We start from the raw sequence: 26,218 nt of genomic DNA on the forward strand, positions 1-26,218 counted from the left end.
GGCTCTATTTTGTTATGTTTCTCTTCATTCTGTCCTTATAGCCAAGTGACTTAATTTTGTTTTCCTTCAAACACAACTCTTTTTGAGCTGGGTGATGGTGGCGTATGCTTTAATCCCAGCCAATCTCCATGAGTTCGAGGTCAGCCTGGTCTGCAGAGCATGTTCCAGGACAGCTGGTGCTACACAGAGAAACCATGTCTCAAAAAACAAACAAAACCAAACCAAACAAAAAAAGGCCAAGGGAAAGTCTTTTGTAGCCCAAACTGACTTTGAATTCCTGATGCTCCCTCCTCTGCTTCCCAAGTGCTAGGATCACAGGTTATGTGCCTAAAATTATTGGGGTTTTTTTAAACTGAGTACCATAGCTTTTGGCTTATGTCCCAGTGATAGCCACAAATCTGAATTCTTTTGTGGCCAGCTGTCAGCCGGGTCAACGGAAATAAATCTATACTTAATGTCACCATGTCTGATGCATAATTGCTCCTTGTCTTTGATGAGCATGTCACATGGTTGATAAAGTTTTCTTTATCATGCTTTCTCAAGGATAAGACTGTCTTTTTATGTAAAGCACGTATGTCCATCAAGTAACAAATGGGTATAGAAGGTATCTGTGCTATTTAAACCTCAGTGGGAGCAGTGCTATAAAAATGTCCAGAAGGGTGATGATGAAGAGCTAGTGTAGCTGACCAGATGTCATTGGAGTAACACTTTGTAAAGTTAGTTTTAGTAATTATGGTCAGGCCTACAAAATACAGTTGTTTCCTAACCTTACAGTTTAAAATTTGAATTTCAGGGCTAGGCTGTGGTGGTGCACGCCTTTAATCCCAGCACTCAGGAGGCAGAGGCAGGCGGATCTCTGTGAGTTCGAGGCCGGCCTGAACTACCAAGTGAGTTCCAGGAAAGGCGCAAAGCTACACAGAGAAACCCTCTCTGAAAAACAAAAAAATAAAATAAAATTTGAATTTCAGAAAAGCAAAGATAGCTTTATTCATTTAAGAACGGTGATAATGTATAAGGCAACTCCTGGATAGTTGCCGCCTGTCTTGAAGGCCAGGTGGAAAATAAGTCATTTCAAAATCTTCCATTGTCAGGAGGTGGTGATGCACACCTTTAATCCCAGCACTTGAGAGGCAGAAGCAGGAGGATCTCTGAGAGTTTGAGGCCAGCCTGGTCTACAGAGTATGATCCAGGACAGCCAGGGCTACACAGAGAAACCCTGTCTCAAAAAAACACAAAACAAAACAAAAATATTCCATCTAGCTGTGCATGGTGGTACATGCCTCCTTAAACTCATCCCTGGGTTCCTGCAGGAGATGTTCCCACTAGGTTGTACAGATCTTTGGCCATGATAGCACCAGTCCCTTTCCTTCCTGATTGTTTGCTTTTTTTTTTTTTACACTTTGTATGGAGAAAAATGAAATGAAAAAACGTGAGAGTTTTAACTATATTAAGCTGCTATGTTAGAGAAAGTTTTAAAATGAAAGACAGTGAAATTGGTAAAATATTGTTAATATTTGTATTTTCTTTAGAGCTTAAAGAGTGAGAAATAACATGTTGGTTATGCTAACTTAGACCAGCATAGCAAACATCTTAGTAGTTTGTCATCTTCACATAATTTTCTGTCTAGCTGTTTTTCTGTTAAAAAAACAGTACACATCTTCTATAGAAAATCTGATCATAAAACATGCTCTAGGACATGAATAGTCTTAGCAGTCATGAATGTTCTTTGCTTAAGGCATACAGAATAAGCCAAGCATGGTGTACTCCTGTAGCCCTGGTGCTGAGTAGCCTGAGGCAGCAAGGACAGCTTGTGCTGGATGGCAAGACCTTGTATCAAAACACACTACAGTGGATGAGCATATATATTTTGTGATCATTCTCAGATATCCATGGAAGACTTTGCATTTGAGCAGGTTCGCTAGCCTGTGTGGAAAGCCAAAGGTGGACACCAGCTGTTTTCCAGTGAACCTGGAACTAACTTATTGCAGTTGACTAAACCAGCTGGGCCAGTCAGCAGGCCCTTGGGATCCTGCTGGTTTTGCCCCCCAGCACTGGGAGTGGAGGCACATAGCACTTTGTCCAGCCTTTTAGATGACTGCTGGGGATGGAAATTCAGGTCCTCAGCTCACACAGGTTTACCTACTGAGCCACTTCCCCTGTACCGTTCACAGATACTCAGTCTTCAAAACCCTGAGTATTTATGGCACTGTAGTTTTGGGTTTTGCTTGTATTTTGTATCATGTTGCATTTTATCTTGCTGATATGCCATAGGTGCTTAAACATCCTCCTATGGGATAGTTTCATGTTCTAAGGTTCCCTGAGTTATTAGATAGATAGAGGTATTGTAGATAAGGCATTTGACAATCAGGGTCTGATTTTGTTTGTTTGAAGTTGACCACAGTGGAATCATTTGACCACAAAAAGTAATGTTGCCAACCAGAGCTACCTTGTTTCTCCTCTTTCCCAGCACAGTACTGGATTAGCGTTTAGGTCTTGTAGTTTTAACTTGTCCTGGTTATCAAAATGTTTGCCAGACATTTACAGAGGTAGATGAGGCATTGTCTCATGATATAATAAAATTTTGTCCCTGCCCTGAAAGAGGCATGTGGGATAAACAGTGAATTTGGGAACATTTTCGCACATGATACTGAATTCTTAAAAGTCTGTTCTGAGTCCCTAGAAGTAAATGGGGAAGTTTAAGTGGACTGAGAAAGCAAAAGTTGTTGTTCCAGGTAGCCTAGAAAGAGCATTATGAAGATGAGCAGATTTGTAATTTTAACGGTAGGAAGGGGCACCTCACCATTGGTGGCCTGAAGTGTAATTTCTGCCTCATAATAAGCTGGTAGTGAAGATGTCGGTTGCTGCCAGTGCTTTTCTTTTATTAAGAGACATGGCTTTTGTGAACAGGGGAGATGGGTCACTTGACTCTACTTGACCTGAGTTTGGACCCCATGATCCAAAACAAGCTGGCATGGTACACACCCAAAAGTGGTGAGATACAGGGGCAGAGACAGGATGCTCATGTACCAGCTATCCTGGTCTTCTAGTTGTGGTAGTTCTAGTGAGAGAACTGCGTCAACCAAACGGTGAAAGACACCCGAGGGCCAGCACCCAAGACTGTCCCCTGACCTCCATAGAGGCACGCCTATATCCACACAAGAGTGCAGAGAATTGAGGTTTGGGGAGTAGTGGTGGTGTTAGCTCTGTTTCGTTTGAGGTGGTCAGGCCAGCTGGGCCCCAAACTTGTCATTATCGTGCCCAGCAAGTCCTAACAGCAGGATTTGACATCTGATGTTGGTCAGCCAGTCTATTTGCATATCTGTCTCTGTGTGCATGCCTATCATACAGACATCCTGTTTATAAGGTGCTTGCTATATGCATCAGATTGTTCTGATCTTCTACACATCACAATGCTAAGATAATTGTCATCTGTATCCTATTTTTTATTAGCTGAGGCACAGCCAGTAAGTCTGAACTCTGGCATGAAATCTGTGGCACACAGTACTGTGCTGCTTCCATAGTCACAGGGTCATTGGTGTGGAGACACTATTTAAAAGGTCCAAAGAGTCTACATAGTACAGACTTTGAATTGTATGTTTTGAATCAATTTCCTTTTTTTTTTTTTTTTTAAAGATTTATTATGTATACAGTGTTCTGGCTGCGTGCCAGAAGAGGGCTCCAGATCTCATTATAGATGGTTGGGAGCCACCATGTGGTTGCTGGGAATTGAACTCAGGACCTTTGGAAGAGCAGCCAGTGCTCTTAACCGCTGAGCCAATTTCCTTTTAAAATGTTTTCATTAGCATGTATTAATTACACACGTATTACCACGTTTTCATATACATACATACATAATGTACTTTTATCATATTCAGCCCACCTCCTTTACCCTTTCTTCCTCTTCCTCTTCTCAGCTAGTTCCCCTGTTGGTTCTGCTTTTTTTTTTTTTATTTTTATTTTGTATGATTCGGTTAGGGAGTGGTTTGTAGAAGCATGACCACCTGACCAGTGGCTGCACTGGTGGATAAAAACATCTCCACCTCCCCCATCAACTTGGCCACGGAAAGCTCAGGAAGGGGTAGAGCCTCTCCCCCAGGTCAGCTCTTAAACTAGTCTCCATCTGTGTTATAGCCTATTGTTCAGCTAACTTCTTGCTCTTACGATGTGAACTTTTCTGTTGCCACCCCACCCTCCCAGAAGGAGTAGCTCCGAATAAGGTAGCTAGAAAGAGGTTTAAAATGAGTCTCTTCCTTGTCTTCCTTGCAAATAAAATTCACTGTGTGATACAAACCTCATGTGGAAATTGAGGCTCACACTGTCTTAGGGGATTCCTGCTTTCCTGAGAGAACTAAGGAACACCAAGGACCAAACTGAGGAGTAAGTTTGTACTGCCGGGAGCCCACCTTTCTGTAGTGGCAATCATTTAGTTTGAAGCCTACAGTAGTCAAGACCATTTGATTTTCTTAAATGATAATGGGATTTTTTTATTATTATTAAGACATTTTCTATTCATTTTACATACCAACCACAGGTTCCCCCTAATAATGGGATTTTTTCCCTGACATTTCTGTCTCCTGACATGGGTAATAAAGTCATATGCTATGTTTTCTTGGTTTGGAAATGTTTTATCTTTCTAGTGTGTATCATTTGTCTCAAGATTTTTGATGCAGTATAATATGTAATTGCCTTTATGTTCTCATAGTTTTAAACCATACATAGTTCCAGGTAAAGGTTTTGTTTCCCGTTTGTCTTTAGCTGAAAAAATGGAGGTCCCTGCCCAGCTGAAAGAACTGGTGTCAGATTTATCATCTCAGTTTGTTGTCTCCCCACCTGCTTTGAGAACCAGACGGAAAAATGTGTCCAGCACATCCAAGCTTCTAGATGAACTGGTAAGGAATGCAGCTTGAAGTCATGAGGTTGCCTCAGGTTCCTGAGTGCTGAGATTACAAATATTTTTAAGTGAATTTCTCCTAAGTAAATTTGTTGAAAAGTGAATTTATTTAAAGATAGCATATGAGCCAGAGAGATGGTTCAGTAGTTAAGTGTACTAATTGTTCTTGCAAGGGACTTGGGTTCATTTCCCAGCTCACAACCTCTAACTCCAGTTGTAGGGGATCCAAATGCTGTCTGGCTTCCTGGGGCACAGACATGGATGTGGTACACGTGTAGGCAGAATACTCAAGACACAAAATAAAACTTTTTTTTTTTTTTTTTTTTTTAAGAAAGATAATTTGCACCTGGTGCTGGTGGTACCTGCCTTTAATCCCAGCACTTAGAAGGCAGAGGAAGGTAGATCTCTGTGAGTTTGAGGGTACCCAGGGCTACACAGAAAAAGCCTGTCTTGGGGGCGGGATTTACATTTTTATATTAAGAGTACAAAACTCCTATCTACTACCTTCAAGACAGGTCTGTGGTATGTTGTTTGTAACAGCAGCAGTTTTCCAGTTACCCATTAGGAGGACAGTTTTAAAATTAAATGGTTCCCAGGTGTGATGCTATGAACCCCTAACCCCAGGGCTCAAGGCAGAGATGGGCAGCTCTCTTGAGTTTAACACCAGCCTGTACTACATGCTAAGTCCTAGGCCAGCCAGGGATGCAGAGTGAGATCCCATCAAAATTATCTGGGTGTTCGTGTAAGGTATTAGTGTGTCATTCACAGAGCATCCTTGGAGAGAAAGTTTCAGAATTAAGTCCATAGTCTCTTGTACACAGCATTAAGATGGACATTTTTCTATATATCAAATGTCAGTTACTTTTACTTATAAATGACAGTTTATAAGCATATGTTAGATTATATTCCATTAGCCAGTTACTATGCAACAAAAATAATTCAACTGATAAGTTGATTAAAATGCAGTTTAACTGACAAAAATAAGTAATTCATTTGTTGAATAAAGTCTTTCGGCCCAAATACCTCTGCATATATAGAGATAGAGGAGAGAGAGGCCTTTCTAGCAGAAAAAGCGACAGCTTGCAGGGATTCAGAAGCATGACAGGATGGTGGCTACTAAGTAGACATGTGTAGGTTTCAGGTAGTTTCTTTGGAAAGTATTATGGGCAGGAAAAAAACCATCTCTGGTGACCTAGTGCCTACAAGATGGCCAGAACCTGGACTTGGAGCTGAGCTGTATTAATTAACTCAGGGTGGTAGACAGTGGAAGCGTTCACAGTGACATTGTGACAAGACGTGGAGAATGGGTATGTTGTGGAAATGAGGGATAAAGAGCTCCATCTAGGACCTAGGGCTTTTAGCGATGCTTGACTCCTTATCTGAGCAGGATACTTTCTTGTTTATTTTTGGTTTTTGGGTTTTTTTCATGGCGGTTTCTCTGAAGCCCTCACTGTCCTAGAACTCACTCTGTAGATCAGGCTGGCCTCAAACTCAGAGATTCGCCTGCCTCTGCCTCTGCCTCCCAGGTTCTAGGGTTAAAGGCGTGCGCCACCACCATCTGGCCAGGCAGGATACTTTTAAAATCAGACTAGGTGCACACCCCTTTAATCCCAGCACTCAGAAGGCAAGGCAAGCTGGTCTCTCAGTTTGAGGCCAGCCTGGTCTACAGAGCAAGTCCTAGGACAGCCAGTTACAGAAAAACCCTGTCTCAAAAATCAAAAACAGAAAAAATTTCAATGTTAGGCAATTTATATTTTCTAATTTTTAACCCATAGGAGAGTGACCCTAAACCATTAGAAATCATAGAACAAAAAACAAAAAGAAGCAGGATTGTGAAGACAAGAGCAAGCAGGTAAGCAGCACCTCGCTCTGTAGCCTCTCCACTTGCTGGCTGGGAAAGGGGGCTTCTCAGACATGCCTGGTGCTGGCTCCTTGACGTTGGCCAAGAGCCCAGTGCTGAAGGTGGCGTTCTCCCGAGTGGAGATGGGTGACCTAAAGGTGGTTCATTGTCCCCTGGGTGTGACTGGAAGAGAAGGTAGTTTTCCTTTTCCTTAATAAGGAATTATAACTTTAAAGTCCCACAGTTGTTTCTCTACTAGCAATGTTACTGCATCTGTGGTAGAATTAGTCCATTTGAGATATTTTTGTTTCACAGTATTCTGTTCATGCTCTACTTAGGCATGGCTAAATTTAATAAACATACAAATTAATAAACAAGCCTAGTGCTCGTGTGTAAATTGTCTGTGTCTATGTACACATACTCACCAGCTGCTACTGTTTTGGAGTATTGCCCCACCCCACCCCTTTTGTAGTACAGGACTGCATACCTAAGCCGCGCCCTGCATTCCTTGTGTTTTCTCTTAGAATGGGTCTTTAGAACATAGATTGGAACTTGCTAGGTAAACCAAGCCAACCTCAAACTCTGCCACTGTCCTCCTGCCTCTCTTACTGAGTCTTGGAATTGTATAAGCTCCGTGGGCCTTCTGGCTCTCATCCCATGAACAAACCATAGGTACTTGGACCATCCTTGTAGCACAGCAGTATTTCATATGTATATGTACTAAGTATGTCGGCACATGTGGCATGGGTGGGGAGACACTAACCCTGCCTGCCGTTAGCCCTCAGCTGTGCTCCCTTCCCCTTCATCTCCCCACAGAGTGACTCTCTGTGCCTATTCCTACTTGAGTGTCTCTCTCTTTCAGAAACACAAGAAAAGGAAGTTCTTGGTCACCTCCCCCTGTAGAAATTAAGCTGATTTCTCCCTTGGCAAGCCCTGTTGATGAAATAAAGATCAGCAAACCAAGAAAAACTACAGAAGTAGCAGGGAAAACTCTTGGAAGGGGCAAAAAGAAGCTGTCTTCCTTCCCGAAGCAAGTTCTACGCAGGAAAATGTTGTAAATTTTAGCCCAGGATTTTAACGTGCACCTGTTTGTAAAGTCATCAGTATTTGTGTGGATTATTAAAGTCACCTAATTTGGAAGGAAATAATTTATATAAATTGTACAATTTTGTAAACAAGTAAATAAGTAGCTCCACATTAAGTGTGGTTCTTCTAGTCCAGGCGTTTTATAAAATTTCATACGTTTATATAATATGTAAATATGGCTTATTATTGGGATGTTAAATAAACTACTGTAAAGTATACCACTGTGTGTCTGTTAGATTTTTGATAAGGGGTTTCTGTCTTAGTTGTGATTTTATATGCTACTAGACATTTGTCCGTTTTCTTCATTGGTACTAGGACTAGTCCTGAAATGAGGGTGACCGACTGTTGATTATTTTTTAAAGTTGCTGTTTTATAATTTATGCACTTTTGAGTCTGTTACTCAGATTTCTAATCATTACATGTATCTTCCTTGGGCTTTGCTTGATACTGTGTTGAATTTGAATTGTGGGCATGTGATTTTGCCTTTTTGTAGTTTTACAAATTTTGTGTAATCTACCTCAAAAGAGTAATTTTCCAGTAATGCATTGGTTAACTATAATGCTGGCATTTCTTGTTCAGTAACTTAAAGACTATTCTTGTCTCAATTCAGAGACTAATTATCCAGGTTAGATTGACCGGTTCACTGCTTCTTAGCAACCTCATGAAAGGATTTGAGAAAGAAATGTGAATAAAACTGCTCCAGATACTCAGTACACCTGGTGTGTGCCTAACGTTGAGAAGAGGAGTCGGACCGATTTTAGACTACCATGCTGTGAAAGCTACGGAATCACAGGAGCCTCTTAGTATTCAGGTTAAAACTGCAGTTCCCACAGGACCTCAGGCACAGATCATGGAGAATGGAAGAGTGTGAGTAGACGTGGAAAGGAGAAACAACACCCTGCTGTACAGCATGAGTGTGCGCAAGTAATGGCACTTGATGGAAGCTAGGAGATTCATCAATAACAAAGTGTTGTCAAATAATTTATGACAGGTAATTGATAGTGTGTAATGAGTGGACCCTTAGTAATTGATACCTAGAAACAGACTGCCTTTGTCAACTAAGCTTGGATGTTTTCGTGTGAAGGGTAGCAGTGTGCTCTGTATGTTATTTTTCTACCAAATAGCATTATGGAAAGTGAGAAAAGGGGGGGGATGCCTGTGCCGGGCACGGACAGCGTGAGAGTGGCGGTGCGGGTGCGGCCTTTCAGCCAGGTCAGTCATGTTCATTGCCTTGTTGACAACACTGCCGATTTTATTCTTTTTAATAACGGTTACTGAATTTGTACGTAAGCTGCTTGTCAATTATGAAATATTAAACTTATTTAAATGAATTTATCAAATGAATAACAAGATCTAAGAATAATTTAGTAAACAGTTTCATTCCTTGGTACAAGTAGCACAATAAAAAACTGACCAGAGAAATAACTGTCAAGTTAGTAATTATTTAAACCAGTACAGTTTGGTGCAGGAAAATGTATGGTGTCTGCTTTTTTTGGGGGGGGACAGTGGGGGGTGAGGTGGTTGTTTCTTTGGGGGGGTTCAAGACAGAGTTTCTCTGTGTAGCTTGAGCCTGTTCTAGAACTCACTCTATAGACCAGGCTGGCCTCGAAATCCACCTGCCTAAAGGTGTGTACCACCACTGCCTGGCTTGTATCTGCTTTTAAGACATGTATGGGGGCAGAGATGGAGCTCAGTTAATAGAGTGTTCACCTGCCATGCATGAATCCCTGGGGTGGCTGACCAGTACTCTAAAACTAGGCATGGTGACATGTGGGATCCCAGCAGGAGGAGTTGAGAGACCCCGACTAGAAGCGGCCATCCTTGGCTGTGTTGGACATTCAAGGCCAGCTTGGGCTCCACGAAACCCTGTCTCAAAAACACCCAAAGTTTTATCTTTTATAAAAGTAGGTCTTGCCATGTGTGGACATAGATCAGTGATCCCAACACAGAATGCTGAATCAGGAGAATCATAAGTCACAGTGAGACCATGCCAGGCCACGTTTACATATTAATGGGTTTATATGAGAATCTACAACTTTCTATGGAAACACTACTGCTCTTGAGATCTCGTGTACACAAGGCCACCCCTTCCCTTTGGCTGTGTCCCATTCTCCATTAGCACATGTAGGCACACTGTCCAAAGTGCACAGGTCAGAATCCTCCAGACCTAAGCCCTTCTGCAGGAGTGGGCAACTTGGAGAGGGTACTGTGAGGTGATGAGCCTGCCAGGTAGAGAGTTGTGCTGTGCCCATTGTGACCACTGGAACTTACCATCCACCCTTTCCATTATGATAGGCTTGTCTTTACCCACTGTCCAGGGATGTCGTTGTTGCTATATGACTGCAAGAAAATGCTAATTCTAAAGGACTGGAGAGATGGCTTAGTGGTTAAGAGCATTGGCTGCTCTTGCAGAGGGCCCAAGGTTCAATTCCCAGCAACTACATGGGGACTAACTATCCATAACTCCAGTTCCAGGGCATCTGATGCCCTCTTCACCTCCATAGGCACTACATGCAGGCAAAACACAAAGAAAAACTAAGGCTTTTTCAATAAAGGTTAAGTATCCAGTCGATTTTCTGCCCCTTTCCAAAGCTGGAACCGAAAACCTAGAGGTACTTTTGTCCTGTTCTTATGGGAGAGCCCAGTTCATGAATCTGCAAATGGCAGCCAACTTGACTGACACACCCGATAGGAGGTACTACTCCACCAGGTTATCTCCTGGAGCCTGGAATGTCACAGTGTGCCTTATTAAACGCTTCCTGTGGAGACCATCCCAGCCCCACGGGGCTCCTGTTTTCATTCGCTCATGCTCTGGGCATAGACATCACACTACATGAGGAAGGATACTCTTAAGGAGTTCTGCAAACCCTGTACATCTTTGCTACCCAGGAAATAAGTTTGCACTTTATACACGGTTGTCCCCCTGCCACACACACACACACAAAACACCCCATGTCAAGAATTAAAAGGATGTTTCCCACCAGTCACCCCTAAGAATGTCTCATATCCAGGGTCCTGAATCTTGATACGAGCTCATACCTTCATGGGTAGATGGATGAAGTATAGTCCTTACTGTGCCCTCTAAAGGAGTACAATCTCAGCATCCTAGCATAGAATCACTATAGTAGAGCCAGGTCCTGCCAGGAAGGAAGGGGACCAGATTCCCAGCCTCTCTGCTTTGTGATAGCTGGCCTATGTGTGGCTGCTCCTGGGCAGGACATAGGATGTCCAGTTCTATGGGTTCAGTTATAAGGGATGCTCAAAATGCTATCATCTAATGTTAGGGCGGCATGCACAAGACCAAGGGGAGGTCTTCCTCCAGCACCTATGAATAGTCAGGATGGGAGGTGTCTTATTGAGCTCCCCCAAGTGCAGTCCCATCTGGCTTTCTCACAGAGACTGGGCCATGGAAGGGAATGGGAGTGTTCAAAATTCCAACCTCAGGTTCATCTGGAAACTTACCTGTGTCTACTGTGACCCTCCTAGTATTGTATGTCAGAATGCTTGCTTCCCAGCCAGTGGCAGTTTGGGGAGATTGTGGAGCCTTTGGGACATAGGGCCTCGCTGGCCTCTGAAAGCTACTGAGACCTTCAGCTTGAGCTTGCTTAGAGTCCCACTATTGCTTCCTGATCTGCTACGTTGTGAACAAACTTCTACAGGTTCCTGCCTCCAGTCCCCCGGCCATCTCCACCATCATGCCTAACCGACACTGTGGCCTGAAACAGCCCAAACAAGCCCTTCCCTTCAAGTGCTTTGTGAAAGTCCTTTGCCATGGGGCGTGAGAACAGTAACTACTGCGGGTGAGGAGGCCGAGGGTCCAGTGCTCCCTATCAATACTGCCTTTACAACCTGCACTTTGAACTGTTCTCTTTCCCCAGTCTGTAATGTCTTTCCTAATAGAATATCTACCCGCCCCCCATAATGTTCTCGGGGACCAGGGATATTAGCACAAAACAGAATGGGGTTATCCTCCTAATGCCCAGGCACAGAACAACACTTGTTTTTCTCTGATGGTTGCACCCCCATTTCCACCAGGTACTTTACATAGCCTTTGGCCTTTTACCTGTGACCTTTGGCACCTGTAAACACCAGAGCAGTGGGCTCCTTGTCTTCATGGGTCCAATGGAATAGTGAGTTCCTTGGGAGGGCTGTGTCGCCCTCTAAAGCTTATTCTGAGATAATGGCTCCACTTCTTACAGCATGGAGCTGGGGACCCATTCCTATGCCCTACAGGAAGCCACCTCCTCTATGGGGTAGCACGGGAAAGATGAGAACGCTGGCTGGTTGAGTTTACTTCCCATCTGCTAGGCTACCGAGATCATGTCGGGTTATCTTCTTCCTGGAGTTCAGGAATGGAGCAAATCCACCACACTGTTGTGCGTTCTAGTCAAGTGCCAGCCAGCCTCCCTCCCTCTTCCCATCCCTTTTGGCCTGTCCTTTCTCTGGTCAGGTTTTATGACAAGGTGTGCACACTTTCTCAAAGGCCATCAATAGCCTTGTCCACACCATAAACTGGTCTTAGTTACTTTTCTTACCATGATAAAACACTGTGACCGAGGCAATTTTGACAGGAAGCATTTAATTTGGGGACTCATGGTTCCAGGGTTTAGCAGTGTCAATGATCATCATGGCAGGGAGTCTGGCGGCAGGCAGGCAGGCATGGCAGTGGAGCAGTAGCCGAGAGACATGTTGGGACAACGACCACAAGAGAGCTGATTGGAATGATGGGGGCTTTGGGAACCTCAAAGCCCACCCCAAGGGACACAGCTCCTAATCCCAAGCAGGTCAACCAACAGGACCAAGCATTCGAACGTGAGCCTGTAGGAACCATTCTCATTTTAAAATATGAACAGAGGGAGGGGACAAGCTCAGGGCTCTCCATTCTCAGGAAGTAGTTGGCAAGTTTGTTTTCCATTCTATCCATCAAAATGGCTTTCTTGGGCTGGTGAGATGGCTGGGGGCGGGGGAGGGGGGAGGGCAGGGTAAAAGCTCTTGTGCACAAGCCTGATGACCTGATGACCTGATGTTTGACCCTTGAAACTCATAGTGGAAGGGGAGAAATGATTCCCAAGTTGTTCTCTGATCTCCACATGCACCATGGTGAGGGCACATACACACATGTGCACACACACACACACACACACACACACACACACACACACATCATACATTCACTAATAATAAAATGAGATATAGTGAAAATGGATTTCCCGGGTCCCTGAATCGCCTGGGCATAAGTGGCTTCTCCCATCCATGCCAGTTCCCACAAAATGCCCATGACTTGCTCGATGCTTGCTCTGAGCTACCTGCCCTGACACACCCCTCTCATTTGGCCATGCTGCTCTCGTGGCCACAAAGATCAATTCTAAGGCTGTAGTGCCACACACCTTTAATCCCAGCACTTGGGAGGCAGAACCAGACGGATCTCTGTGAGTTCGAGGCCAGCCTGGGCTACCAAGTGAGTTCCAGGAAAAAAGTTCCAGGCAAAGCTACACAGAGAAACCCTGTCTCAGGGGGGAAAAAAATCAATCAGTTCTACTGTGGACCAAGTTCCTTGGATCTGGCAGGCAGTTTGCATGCTCTTCCTCAGGCCAGATGATGGCTAATGTTGCTCCTCTCTCAGCTCCATTTCTTCTCACAGAGATGCCATTCCCATATCCCAGAGTGTACTCACTCGAGCAGACAAAGTTCTCAGGACTATCTGTTGAAGAGATTTTGTTAGCCAGGCGGTGATGGCACACACCTTTAACCCCAGCATTTGGGAGGCAGAGGCAGGCAGATCTCTGAGTTTGAGGCCAACCTGGTCTATAGAATGAGTTCCAGGACAGCCAGGGGTACATGGGAAAACTCTGTCTAGAAACCAAAACAAAACAAAACAACAAAAAACAAAAAACAAAAAAAGATTTTGCTGGCTGCCTAGGTACCCTGCTACTGTGCAGTCTTGAACAGTCTGCTTCTGTCTCTATTGGTACATTCTACACCTTTGTGTTAACAGTCACAGAAAAGCAAGCATCAGGAGTAGGTGGAGTCTCAGTCCTCATTTCCTTCAATGTGCTGATGAGGTGGCAGTTCCCTTGATCCCTCTCTCATTTTTACCTACTGCACATGGCTGGTTGCTTGGACTCTTTCCTTGGTGTCCCAGGCTTCCATTTCCATAGCATTGTGCAGGCTGTGACTTCTGGTAGCACTTTCACCCATAATCATCTAGATATTGGTGGCCACCCAAGTCCATAGAAACAACCCCACTCCAGTAGCAAGACACTGACCTTTCTTTTACCAGCGGCACAATGGGCATTTGGAAAACAGCTGTTCATAACCAGCATTGCCTTTGGGGTATACTCATTAGGACAGTCACAAGCATCGTGCCACACAGAGGGCCCCTTCCCGTACAGAATTACATGTCGTACTTGTGTACCTCCTTACTCAAGCTTTTATTCTCTTAGCCAGTCTCTTGGTTTTTCTGGTTGGCTTGCCAATTATTCAAGAAAAAAATCCAGCCCGGCGGCAGCGGCGGCGGCAGTGGTGGCGCACGCCTTTAATCCCAGCCCTCGGGAGGCAGAGCCAGGCGGATCTCTGTAAGTTTGAGGCCAGTCTGGTCTCCAGAGCAATCCAGGACAAGTACCAAAACTACACAGAGAAACCCTGTCTCAAAAAATAAATAAATAAATAAATAAATAAAATAATAATAATGAAAAGAAAGAGAGAAAGAAAGAAAGGAAGGAAGAAATCCAGTCCCAATATATGAGAACCAGCCACGAGGTGCCACGAGATAAGAGGAGGCAGTAGAGATCAGTGTTGCCAAGAGAGCCTCACCAACAGGCGCATGGGCCTAGGGAACCCTACAACTCTAGTCAAAGAACAAGGCTTATAAATCAGGCTTTCTCACTGATCTATTGCTGTGAAGAGACACCATGGACAAGGCAACTCAAACAAGTATTTAATTGAGGGCTGCTTACAGTTTCAGAGGGTTAAGTCCATGACCATCTTGTCAGGGAGCATGGCAGCAGGCAAGCAGGCATGGCCCTGGGGCAGTAGCTGAGAGCTTACATCTTACCAGCAAGTTAGAGGCGGAGAAATGGAAACGGGAGTGGGTGTGGCCTTGCTGGAGGAGGTGTGTCACTGGGGTTAGGCTTTGAGGTTTCAAAAGCCCATGCCATGCCAACGAGAAACCAAATATTCAAAGATGAGCTATAGGGCCATTGTCGTTCAAACCACAAGGGGTTGGAACAAGTGACTTCTTCCAGCCAGAATGTACTGTGATTCTGAATTTATAACCTGACTATAGAGAGAGAAGAACTCTGGAAGCCACTGTGTGGTTTCCATGAATTCCCGAAGCACCACCATTCGAGACCCTAAAAATGGAGAGCATTTGAAGACCTTCACCTTTGACCTGGCATATTGGTCTCACGACGGATATCAAAAGGACAAAGATGGCATCCTTATTCCATCTGATCCAACTAGTAAATTCGCAGGCCAGGTAAGTCGCTTAGAAACTTCAGTGGTAGGTTTTGTGTTTTGTGTTTTCTTTTCTGCTGCACTATAAACATTTCAGTATTGTCCACACACTATAAACATTTCAGTATTGTCCACGCCAGAGCAGGGAGATGGATCAGTTGGCAAAACACTTGCTGCGGAAGCATGAGGACCTGAGTTTGGATCCTCAGAGGCTATGTGAATGCCAAGCCTTGCTCCTCAGCCTACAGTGCTTTTGAGGGGAGAGACCTAGTGGGAGGAACTCTGGGTACTAGCGTGTCCTTGGAGGAAATGTGGGGACCCCTGTCCTTCCTCTCTCTCACTTTGCTCTCTAGCTTCAGAAGACAAGTCTCCGTAATAGAGTCCTGCCATGATACACTGCGCCACCACAGACCCATAGCAGTGGGGCTGAGCATGAATTGAAACCCTGAGCCCAAACCAATCTTTCTTCTCTAAATTGGTTATCTCAGGAATTATAATGATGGAAGGCTGCCTAGCACCATGAGGTGCAAGTGAAGGGAAATCTTTCCTCTGTGTGCATAGAACAGTGGGTGGGAAGAAACTAGAAATGTAACTCAAAGATGTACCAGATATTTTAGCATGCAGATAATATCCACACTATATCCCAGTGTCGTGATTATTATCATGGTCCAGCCTTAATAATCTTCTTCCTAGGGCCCAGAGAAGCTACAAATGGCGAGAATTATTTTCAGGAAAAGAATCTAAGTACACTGAGCTCTTAGTTCCTCTATTTTATTCCTCTGGGATAAAATTCTCTCTCCACAGCTCCAGTTCTTGCCCCTGGCTAGCTCCTTTCTGGCCTGATTTCTCTCTACCTTTATCTGCTGTCCCCTCTAAGTTCTAAACTCTCTCATCTTAGTTCTGCCCCATCTTGGTCTTTCTCCATCTCGTTCTTCCCTATCTGGCTCTTCCTCATCTTCCATCTCCTTCTAGTTCTCCATCTAGTTCCCCAGTCAAAATCCTCCCTAAGTCTCTGAGGGTTACAGTTATACACCCATGCAATAGCAGTGCTCTAGCTAAAGCAAGGTCATCAGGCTTGAATTCTTACAGGGTCATAAAAGCAGACGAGTTTTCCTCAGGCAGGGATTGTTGGGCTTTCTTTTACAACCCAAAAGGGGAGTGGTAATGGAGGAGATCAACTAAGAGCTAAAATTGGTTAATATATCTGAAAAAGAAAATGTATGTGCTCAGACTACAGTCCTAGAGATGGTTAGGTAAATGTTAGGAGTCTATCACGTTAGTATAAATACCACTAAGGCTGTATAAGAAAGGAGGGTCCGAGCTGTTTTACCTTAATTCAAGAGAGCATTTGGCCTTGCATGCTTGATAGGTATTTCAGATAAAATACACTGTTAGGAGTTCATGGAAGCATGCATAGCATACAAAGAAATCATTGCAGGAATTGGCTAATGTATATACAAAAGCTAAAATGTCACCAAGACTTCTTTTTTTTAAAGATTTATTTGTTTGTTTATTATGTATACAGTGTTCTGTCTGCATGTATGACTGCAGGCCAGAAGAGGGCACCAGATCTCATTACAGATGGTTGTGAGCTCCCATGTGGTTGCTGGGAATTGAACTCAGGATCTCTGGAAGAACAGTCAGTGCTCTTAACCTCTGAGCCATCTCTCCAGCCCTGACCAAGACTTCTTAAACCATGGCTTGACCTTTGGAAACATCCTTGATCTTTCCCAGTAATAGCTTTTGTGATAGTAGCTGGATTCCATTCCATTTCCTGTGGCTTGCAGCACCAGTGGGAGACTACACCACTAACATTTTATGAAATGATTCTACTCTCTACCTAGTACTTGACTTAACAAAACTCCGGACTATTCGAAACTTTCAAATTATAAAAATTAAGGACAAGGGCTGGTAAGATGCCACCTTCACCATGTCTGGATTCAATCCCTGTGACCAACATGGTGAAAGGAGAAAACCAAGTCCCACAGGTTGACCTCTGACCTCCACACATGTACTGTGGCAAGCACATGCACTTCCACACACAAATGCGCACACGCACACTAAATAAAAAATGTAATTAAAAAATTGTAACTAAGAACAACAACAACAACAACCAATCTCTAAGATCCCAATAGTGTCAAGTAGGAAGGAAGCAAAATTACTAAGCTTGGTAATCGTTCCCCAGGTTTACCCAGTAGCTGCTAAACAACCCAGCTGGGTAGACAGATGCTCAGTGGGTAGTGGCAATGACTGCTCTTGCAGAGGACCCGAGATTGGTTCCCAACACACCTGTGTTGAATGGTTCACAATCACCTGTAACTCCAGCCCCAGGGCATCCAACACCCTGCTCTGGCCTCCAAGGGCACCTGCACACATGCACACACATACACATAAATAAAAAATAAACCTTAAAAAAAAAAAGAGCTGCAGATATCTTTATTCAGCTACATTTTGAGTACAGGTATAGACACATTGTTCTTGAAAAATATAGGTCAAATTCCATTAATTCTAGAGACCACACAACCCTTATAGTACAGTAATTCTTTATTTCTGTTTTTGTTTTGTTTTTTGATACAGTGTCTCTCTATGCAGCCCTGGCTAGCCTAGAACTTGTTGTCTAGACCAGGCTAGCCCGAAACTCACAGAGATCCTCCTGCCTCTGCCTCCTAAGTGCTGGTATTAAAGGCGTGCAGTTTTTTATTCCTTTCTATGGGAAACAAATAGTATTTGTTGTTGTTTTCTGTTTTTGGAGACAGGGTTTCTCTGTGTAGCCCTGGCTGTCCTGGAATTAGCTCTGTAGACCAGGCTGACCTCGAACTCGGAGATTCGCCTGCCTCCTGCCTCCTGAGTGCTGGGATTAAAGGTGTTCGCCACTGCCTGGCTAGAAACAAATAGTATTAAAATTGGTTATTTTAAATTTTCCCTTAGTAGGTCATACTATGTTGGTGTGTATATCTTTCTCAGAATTAAAAGTTCCACAATTCCATAAATTCCACAAATGTATATATTGTGACAAATGGATTCCATGGTTCTCCCTTTTTCTTCTTTGACAGCTGTTGCTGCAGTGGCTGTGACCAGAAAGAGAAGGAACCAGGCCACACCTGCCTTTTGATTCGACTTTTAAAAAATGTTTCCTTTTTTTTTTTCTGTTTCCATCTCCCAAAGCACTCTACCTTCATGCCTGGTTTTAAGAGTTTGTTGTTAGCTGCTCGGTGGTGGTGCATGCCTTTAATCCCAGCACTCTGAGGGCAGAGGCAGATGGATCTCTGTGAGTTCAAGGCCAGCCTGGTCTACAGATCGAGATCCAGGGAAGGCGCAAAGCTACACAGAGAAACCCTGTCTCAAAAAACTAAAACCAAAATAAAATAAAAATAAAAGTTTGTTGTTTTAACATATTTTCTGGGGCTGGAGAGGTGGCAACTCAGTGGTTATGAGCACTGGCTGCTCTTCCACGGGACCTGGGTTCAATCCCAGCAGTCACATGATGGCTCACAATTGTCTGTAACTCCAGTTCTAGGAGATCTTCTGGTCCCCAAGGACACCAGGCACACGTGTGGTACATAAACACACATGTAGGCAAAATACCCATGCACATAAAATAATGAACATGTAAATAGAGCTTATATTTTATTAATTCTTTTAGATTTTATGCCCACATACATTACATTTTTATGGTATTCACCCCTTGCTCCTTTCCTAAACGCCTTCTAGATCCACCCCCCCCCCTTTCCCACCTTCTCCCAATTTCTTCTCTTCTCTCTCTCTCCCTCCCTCCCTCCCTTTCTTTCTTTACTCACAGAGACCAGTTTTAGCTGTCCATATATCAGGAATGTGGGGCCATTAACTGCAGCTTCTTAACTTACCAGGGGTCACACCCTTAAAAAAAACTGTCTCCCTGGAAGCCACCAACTGCCAGTACCTCCTCAGCTGGGTGGGGCTCACGAGTCCCTCCCACTCTGTGCTAGGCTGGCAACTGGCTTGCTGTTGTGCGGGTCTTGTGAGTTCTTGAGTGCGCCTGTCACGTCCTGAAGGGACTGTTTGGCTCGGGTCCTCCCTGACCTCTGGCTCTTCCCATCTTTCTGTTCCCCCTTCTTCAGTGGTCTCTGAGCATTGAGGGGAGGTTTGTTGTTGTTTTTTTTTAAGATTGTATGCATTAGGCAACTTTCTGCTAGTATTAAAAAAACCCACCTGAGATAATCCACTTTGAAGAGTCAAGGCTTACATTGTTCACTTTGTAGACACTAGCCCATTTTCCAGATTGTGGAAAAGTAATGCATTACATCAGGCAGTGTTGGGGGAGGCAAAACTACAGATCTCATGGTAGGAAATCAAAGAAAGAGACTTCAGTGTTTCCACAGCCTCCCAGCGCTACCAACCTGGGGGCTAAACCTTTGGGTAGCACCCTGAATACAAAATACAGTTCTGTGGAGGGGTTTGTGTCATGTGAGTGTGTGCACACATTCATATGTGTGTGGAAGTAATGCTTTAGAGCCACCAGGGTTGGCGACAGTTACAATTTCCTTTCTAGATCCATGTCTTCCACGATATTGGAAGAGGAATTCTAGACAATGCCTGGCGAGGCTACAATGCTACTCTCCTGGCCTACGGCCAGACTGGCTCTGGAAAAAGCTACTCCATGATTGGCTTTGGCACAAACAAGGGTATTATTCCAAGAGTGTGTGAAGAGCTCTTCCAAGCTATTAAGATACAAAAAGAAAACATAGAACTCCAGGTATGTATCCATTATTCTAGAATCCTTTCTTTGGGGAACTGAACCTTTTCATTTCCCACAAGTGGAAGGCACCAGCATCTATGTTTTCAGATGTGTGTGTGTGTGTGTGTGTGTGTGTGTGTGTGTGTGTGTGTTTTGGAGGACATTTGATGGCACTATGAATCTCGATATTGCATTTGCATTAATTAAATAAAATTAACCTTTGGTCAGGAGGCTGTGTTAGCAACTAGTTGACAGGAAGTAATCATAGACCCCCAGAGGGCATCTGGGAGAGATAGAGAGACACGGGAAGTAGTAGGGTGGAATTTGGAGTGGAGCAATTTTCCTGGTTTGGCAAAGAGGAAGCATGGGTCTTCTGTAGACACCAGCAAAGAGAGAGGGTTAGCTAGTTGCTACTCAGCCTCTCTGAGCTCCCAAGTTTTCACCTCACGCATAGAACCTTGAATCTTAATCATAATTGAATGATAGAGATTTAGTTAAAAGCTACCTTTAGTGGCAGTGATAGGGCCAGTGCCTATGAGAACCTGAGTGACCAGGACGCTGCTAGAGAAGCAGGTTGGTAACTATGGAGCTGCAATTGCTGGCTGAGATAGCATTAGATTAAGGCTCAGCCACTGTGCTGAAGTTGAAACAATATTGGCACCCAATATGGGGCCCAAATTTCTGCAAAGGGCCTGAGAAAGCTGAAAATTAATCAATCAATTAATTAATTAATAAAAGATGTGGCTCCTTTAAGAGGCACTGCTGTGCAGCAGAGCACTTGAGCAACCAGCATGCTAAATAGAAACAACAAGCTAAGTAAAATGCCTGCTACCGTGTGGGAACCAACTTCCTAAAGCTGGGTAGGTTAAATGCAACTCTCAGGTAAATGCAGCTCTCAGCCGGGCTCTTGGTTTAAGACTGGGCTCTCAGCGATCTGAGGAGGGGGTGGAGCCAACCACTAGAGCCACATGGCAGAGGGTTAGTAGGTGAAGCACACACTGTGTGAGTCATTTCTGTAAAGCCCATCCTAAAACCCTCCTGAAGCCATGTTCTAATTAATCTTCCTGCCTTGGCCTGTTTTGTGAGTTTTCCTTTTCTTTTTGATTGTGTATGTGAGTGTGTACATGAGTATGTGATACAACAGTGCATGCACACATGTCTAAACAGGTAGAGAGACATGCTTCCGTGCACATGTGTGGAGGCCAGAGGAGGACACTGGGTGTCCTCTCCATCACTCTCCACCTTGTTCCCTTGAGAGAGGGTCTCTCACTGAACCTGGAGCTTGATGTTTTTAGATGGACTGGCAGGCATCGAGTCCAGAGCTCCTCCTGTCAGCGCCCCCACAGCAACTGGTGAGCACAGTCATCCCTGGCTTTTTATGTGGGTGCTGGGAATCCAAGCTCAGGTCCTCATGCTTGAGCGGCCAGTGTTCTTACCCACTGAGCAGCTCCCAGTGGTTTTGTGTCTTTTTAAACTTTATATTGAGAGACTTTCCAGTGCCATAAAATTCCCAGAGAGCTATGCAGTTTGAAACAGTTCACTGTAGTTAATGTTAGCTAGCCTTTTCCTTTGTTGAATGTTTATGTTCTTGCTACATCACTCCTGAACTCAGGACACTGACTCACTGCTCTCCCTACAGGTCATGTTTAGCATGCTGGAAATCTACAATGAACAGGTAACATTCTCTCTGTCTCTGTCTCTTTCTGTCTGTCTGTCTGTCTGTCTGTCTCTGCTGAGAATCAAACCCAGGTCCTTGCACACCCTAAGCAGAGGCTTTACCACTGAGCCCCACCTATCCCAGGAGCCTGTGCTGACATACAGGCCTGAGTGACTCTGAATTACTAGCACCGAGGGCTCTGGTCCCCAGTCATGCTGTGTTGAATGTAGCCGGCCTGCCTCTCCAGCAACGTCTCAAATTCCTTGTTCTTCACTGTAGGGAACCTTAGAGTCAGCTCAAGGTATTGCAAGACCAAGTTCTCAGCAAAAGGAGATTTATTTGTTCCAGAGGGACAGAGGGCAGCAAAGACAGGAGATAGAGGACCAAGGTGAAGGGGAAGGGAACAGGGAGAGGGGGGAGGGGAGTTTGTCCTGGAGGGACAAAGGACTGCCTCTGGATAGAGAGGAGACAGATGTGGGCCATAGGAAAATGGCAGTTTATAAAGGTACAAGGGAAAACTCCATGTTAGGATGAGGTGTTTAATTTTAATTGGGCATTTAATTAAGGCAGCCAAAGGGGGCTTTTGATCGCTGGACTTCAATGCTTTGATAACTGGGCCTTGGTAGTCAGGAGGAGGGATTGGCCAAATAAGGGACTAGACCTTGTTGGCTAGCTTTAGGAATGTAACATAACTGGCTTCATCAAGGCAGAGGGAAGGGCAGAGAGAAGGGCAAGGCCTGCCAGAGCCATGGTCACCAGGCCTGGGCTGGCTTCATCCACACCCCATGCTCTAGCCACGCGGCAGCTGTCTTTTCCATGGCTGTGAGAAAATGCCATGGACAGGCAATTACAGAAGGAAAAGCTTATTTGGTGCTTACGGTTCCAGGGGTGAGAGTCCCTTGTCTCTATGGGGGGAGCATGGCAGCGGGCAGGCATGGCCCTGGAGCAGCCCCTGAGAGCTCACATCTGAACCCCACAACAGGAAGCAGGGAGCACACTGGGGATGTCAGGAGAACTTTGAAGCCTTAAAGCCCAGCCCAGAGACACGCCTCCTCACACCTCCTATTCCTTCCCACGCGGTCCCACCAACTATCCAAACACAGGAGCCCTTGGAGGACATTTTCATCCAAACCATCAAATCTCCTGCCTTTCCAGACATGCCCTTGTAGATGTAACCGGCTTGTTAAATAAGAAACACAGAACCAATTGCAGAGTTAAAAACCAAGAGGTCAGAGCAAGAGCGGAAAACCTTACCCTTCACTGCTTCTGCGATTCTTCCTCTCCGCAAGAGACCTACTTCTGTGCATCCTGTCTATTTAAAGACTTTCTGTTCTCCTCTCTCATTGGTTGTAAACCCAGCCACATGACCTCCTCGTCACTGCCTGTTTGTACAGACCTCCAGGTCTTCTATGGTTGGTATTGAGATTAAAGGCATGTGTCTGCCATGCTGGCTGTGTCCTTGAACACACAGAGATCTGCCTAGCTCTACCTCCCAAGTGCTGGGATTAAAGGCGTGCCCCACTACTGCTCAGCTTCTGCTCTGGCTTGTTCTGACCTCAAGGCAACTTTATTGACATACAAATAAAATCACATTTCAATACAAATAAAATATCACTATATGCCCTTCTCTGACAGCTGCCCTTTCTCTGCTGCTGAAGAAACCACTTGACTTCCAGGCCATCGCTTCATGCATCCTGAGATCGTTAGGGTCAGTAGGTGAGATGCTGTTGGGGACCAAAAGAGGACTCCTGAGTCTTTGCAGCCCTTGCTGTCTGAGGCATGGTTCATCTCTGCTTTGGAGAGCAAAAGAGAGATGAGCCACCGCGCCATGTGCCGTGAGGCTGCTGACAGACGCTGCAGTTTCATTTCTACAAAACTCTTGTGTGTCACTAAATAGGACTTTTAATTCCCCATCCCAATCAAGTAAAAGTGTGGAACACATTCTTAACTCAAGAGTCACAGGGGAGCAGTTGGTGCTTTGGATCTAGTTCACAGCCTGCGGCTGGCAGACTTCTGTCTGGAGCAGTGGGAAAAGCAGAAGAATGAGACAGGGTGACGCTTGGTAGCCCAGGCTAGCCTAGAACTCACTGTGTATCTTAGAGGTAAAATGCTTGTTTACCAACCTTTTTTTTTTTTTCTTCTTTTTTCTTTTTCTTTTTTTTTTCTTTTTTCTTTTCTTTTTTTTCTTTTTTCGAGACAGGGTTTTTCTGGGTAGCTTTGCGCCTTTCCTGGAACTGGCTTTATAGACCAGGCTGGCCTGGAACTCACAGAGATACACCTGGCTCTGCCTCCTGAGTCCGCCACCACTGCTCGGCTTTGTTTACCAATCTTAGCCCTTGGTTTCATCCTAAGGCAATAATAATAATAATAATAATAAGAATAATAAGAAGAAGAAGAAGAAGAAGAAGTCTGTAAATCAGAGATAAATATATTCAAGCAAAGAAGTTTTAAAAGCCATCTGTTTATAGTTAAAGAAGTGTGAACTCTCAACATCCCAACTTACAATCCACCTCCCAGCTCTTCCATGCCCCAGAGAAGGCAGCCTCTGCCTGTGTGCTCAACCAGCATCTCTTGAGCTTTCCCTATGAATTGGGAGGAAGATTTCACAGCACCCTTAGAAATCCAGAGTCAGGGGCCTTGAAAATAATAAAACTGTGTTTCCAAGAATAATCACTTAAATTAAGAACTAGGCTTCTGGGAGCTGGCAGGATGGCTCAGAGGGCTAAGACACATGTTTCCAAGCCTGATGACCTGAGTTCGATCTCCAGGACCCACATAAAGATGGAAAGAAAAAACTGACTCCACCAAGTTGTCCTCTGACCTCCATGTGCACACTGTGGTACTGTGGTACTCCTTGGGCACCTTACCTCCATATGCGGGCGGGCACTCAAGTACATGTACACACACATGTACACACACACACACATGTACACACACACACACATGTACACACACATGTACACACACATGTACACACACATGTACACACACATGTACACACACATGTACACACACGCACACACATGTACACACACGTACACACATGTACACACACGTGCACACACATGTACACACATGTACACACACATGTACACACACGTACACACACATGTACACGCACACATGTACACACACGCACACACACACGCACACACACACACACACACGCGCGCACACACACACACACACACACACACACGCACACACACACTGGTAATTAATCTTCTCATTCCACTATTATGATAGACTTTCTTGTCTTCTTTTCTGTTTTTGTTTGTTTGCTTGTTGTTTGTTTGTTTGTTTGAGACAGGGTCTCTCTGTAGCTCTGGCTGTCCTGGAACTCGCTCTGTAGCCCAGGCTGGCCTCAAACTCCGAGTCCCACCTGCCTCTGCCTCCCGAGTGCTGGGATTAAAGGCGTGCACCACCGCCCAGCCTTTCTTGTCTTCTTTCTTGTACATTTCCCTGTTTCTTACTTAGCTCAATTATAAGGTTATCTGGCACCTATAGAAACTCAGTATTAATTCAACTGCCTAAGACTTATTTACAGAGCACCTAATATTCCACAGGCAGTGATAAGGAAGGAAATGAAACTCCCACATTCTTAAACTGTATACCAATTCTTCTTCTGTCTCCTCCTACAGATAAGAGATTTGCTATCCAGAACCAAGACTCCCGGAGGGTTGAAAGTCAGGGAAGATCCACAGCTGGGCTTTTTTGTGGAAGGTCTGAAGTGGGTGCCTTGTGAGAATTATGCACAGATTGAAAAGCTGATGGAGCAGGGATCACAAATCAGGATGACAGCTTCAACCCACATGAATGCCAGCAGCAGCCGGTCCCACATGGTCATCACCATCCAGTTCAAGCAGGTGGGAGTCCTCATCTGTGGGACAGGCTCCTGGTGGCAGAGCAGGGGTGGTATGGTGTGCGGCGAGCTCCTCGAGCAGCGAGGAAGAACGACCACCATTCGAGGATTCTTCTCAGATCACACTTTATTGGAGCGCCTCTTGATTGAGGGAGAGCGGGAGGTGAGGGGCCCCGAGAGCCAAAAGGCAGCTGCTTATATGGGGAACCAAGCAAACGAGTCAATCTGTGATTGGATCCCACCAGAATGCAAGCACGGGAAGCCATGGGATAGGCTGAGGACATAAGGCCAAGTTACCATATACATGCATGCCCAAACCTCAAGGCGCGTAGCCCAGCAAGCATATCCAAATATGGAGTTGTTTACAGCTAAGCTGTCAGGAAGTTGGCGCCATCTTAGAATGGCGGCTCCCTACAACAGTGGACTTTGTCCAGAGTGGACCAGGGGCTAAAGTAACCGCTTCCAACCATAGAAGGTGGGGCCCAGATGGGAAACGCTGAGGGTCTTGCTCTCCCTGGTCACCCCTCAATGAAGCAGGCTCACTACTTATGACAGAGTGGTCTTGTGATCAACCAATCCTTGGAGTACCCACAGGACATGGCTGGCTGGTTTTCCTCAAGTAAATTCTACACTCCAAAAAGTGAATTTTGGGGCCAAGTTGGCAAAGGAGTCAACTGTGGTCTAGCATGGAGAACTAAGATTAGCAGGCCCAT

The 26,218-nt window shown here is 44.8% G+C and overlaps 2 protein-coding genes across 4 annotated transcripts in view; both read left to right on the forward strand.

Annotated features, from left to right (window-relative positions):
- Positions 1-8,035, forward strand: part of Ahctf1 (AT-hook containing transcription factor 1) — a 56,860-nt gene extending 48,825 nt beyond the window's left edge. For all 3 annotated transcript variants that reach the window (XM_036202121.1, XM_036202122.1, XM_036202123.1), the window contains exons 34-36: positions 4,756-4,889; positions 6,667-6,743; positions 7,594-8,035. In XM_036202121.1, coding sequence (XP_036058014.1) covers positions 4,756-4,889; positions 6,667-6,743; positions 7,594-7,789 — 407 coding nt within the window. In that variant the 3' untranslated portion in view covers positions 7,790-8,035. The remainder of the gene's footprint in view (positions 1-4,755; positions 4,890-6,666; positions 6,744-7,593) is intronic.
- Positions 8,036-8,109: 74 nt separating this feature from the next.
- Positions 8,110-26,218, forward strand: part of LOC118592984 (kinesin-like protein KIF28P) — a 62,270-nt gene continuing 44,161 nt past the window's right edge. The window contains exons 1-5 of the mRNA XM_036202124.1: positions 8,110-9,029; positions 15,103-15,294; positions 19,801-20,004; positions 21,626-21,661; positions 25,285-25,509. Coding sequence (XP_036058017.1) covers positions 8,946-9,029; positions 15,103-15,294; positions 19,801-20,004; positions 21,626-21,661; positions 25,285-25,509 — 741 coding nt within the window. The 5' untranslated portion in view covers positions 8,110-8,945. The remainder of the gene's footprint in view (positions 9,030-15,102; positions 15,295-19,800; positions 20,005-21,625; positions 21,662-25,284; positions 25,510-26,218) is intronic.

Source organism: Onychomys torridus, chromosome 11 (assembly GCF_903995425.1).
Source record: "Onychomys torridus chromosome 11, mOncTor1.1, whole genome shotgun sequence".
In the NCBI taxonomy this organism is placed as follows: Eukaryota; Metazoa; Chordata; class Mammalia; order Rodentia; family Cricetidae; genus Onychomys; species Onychomys torridus.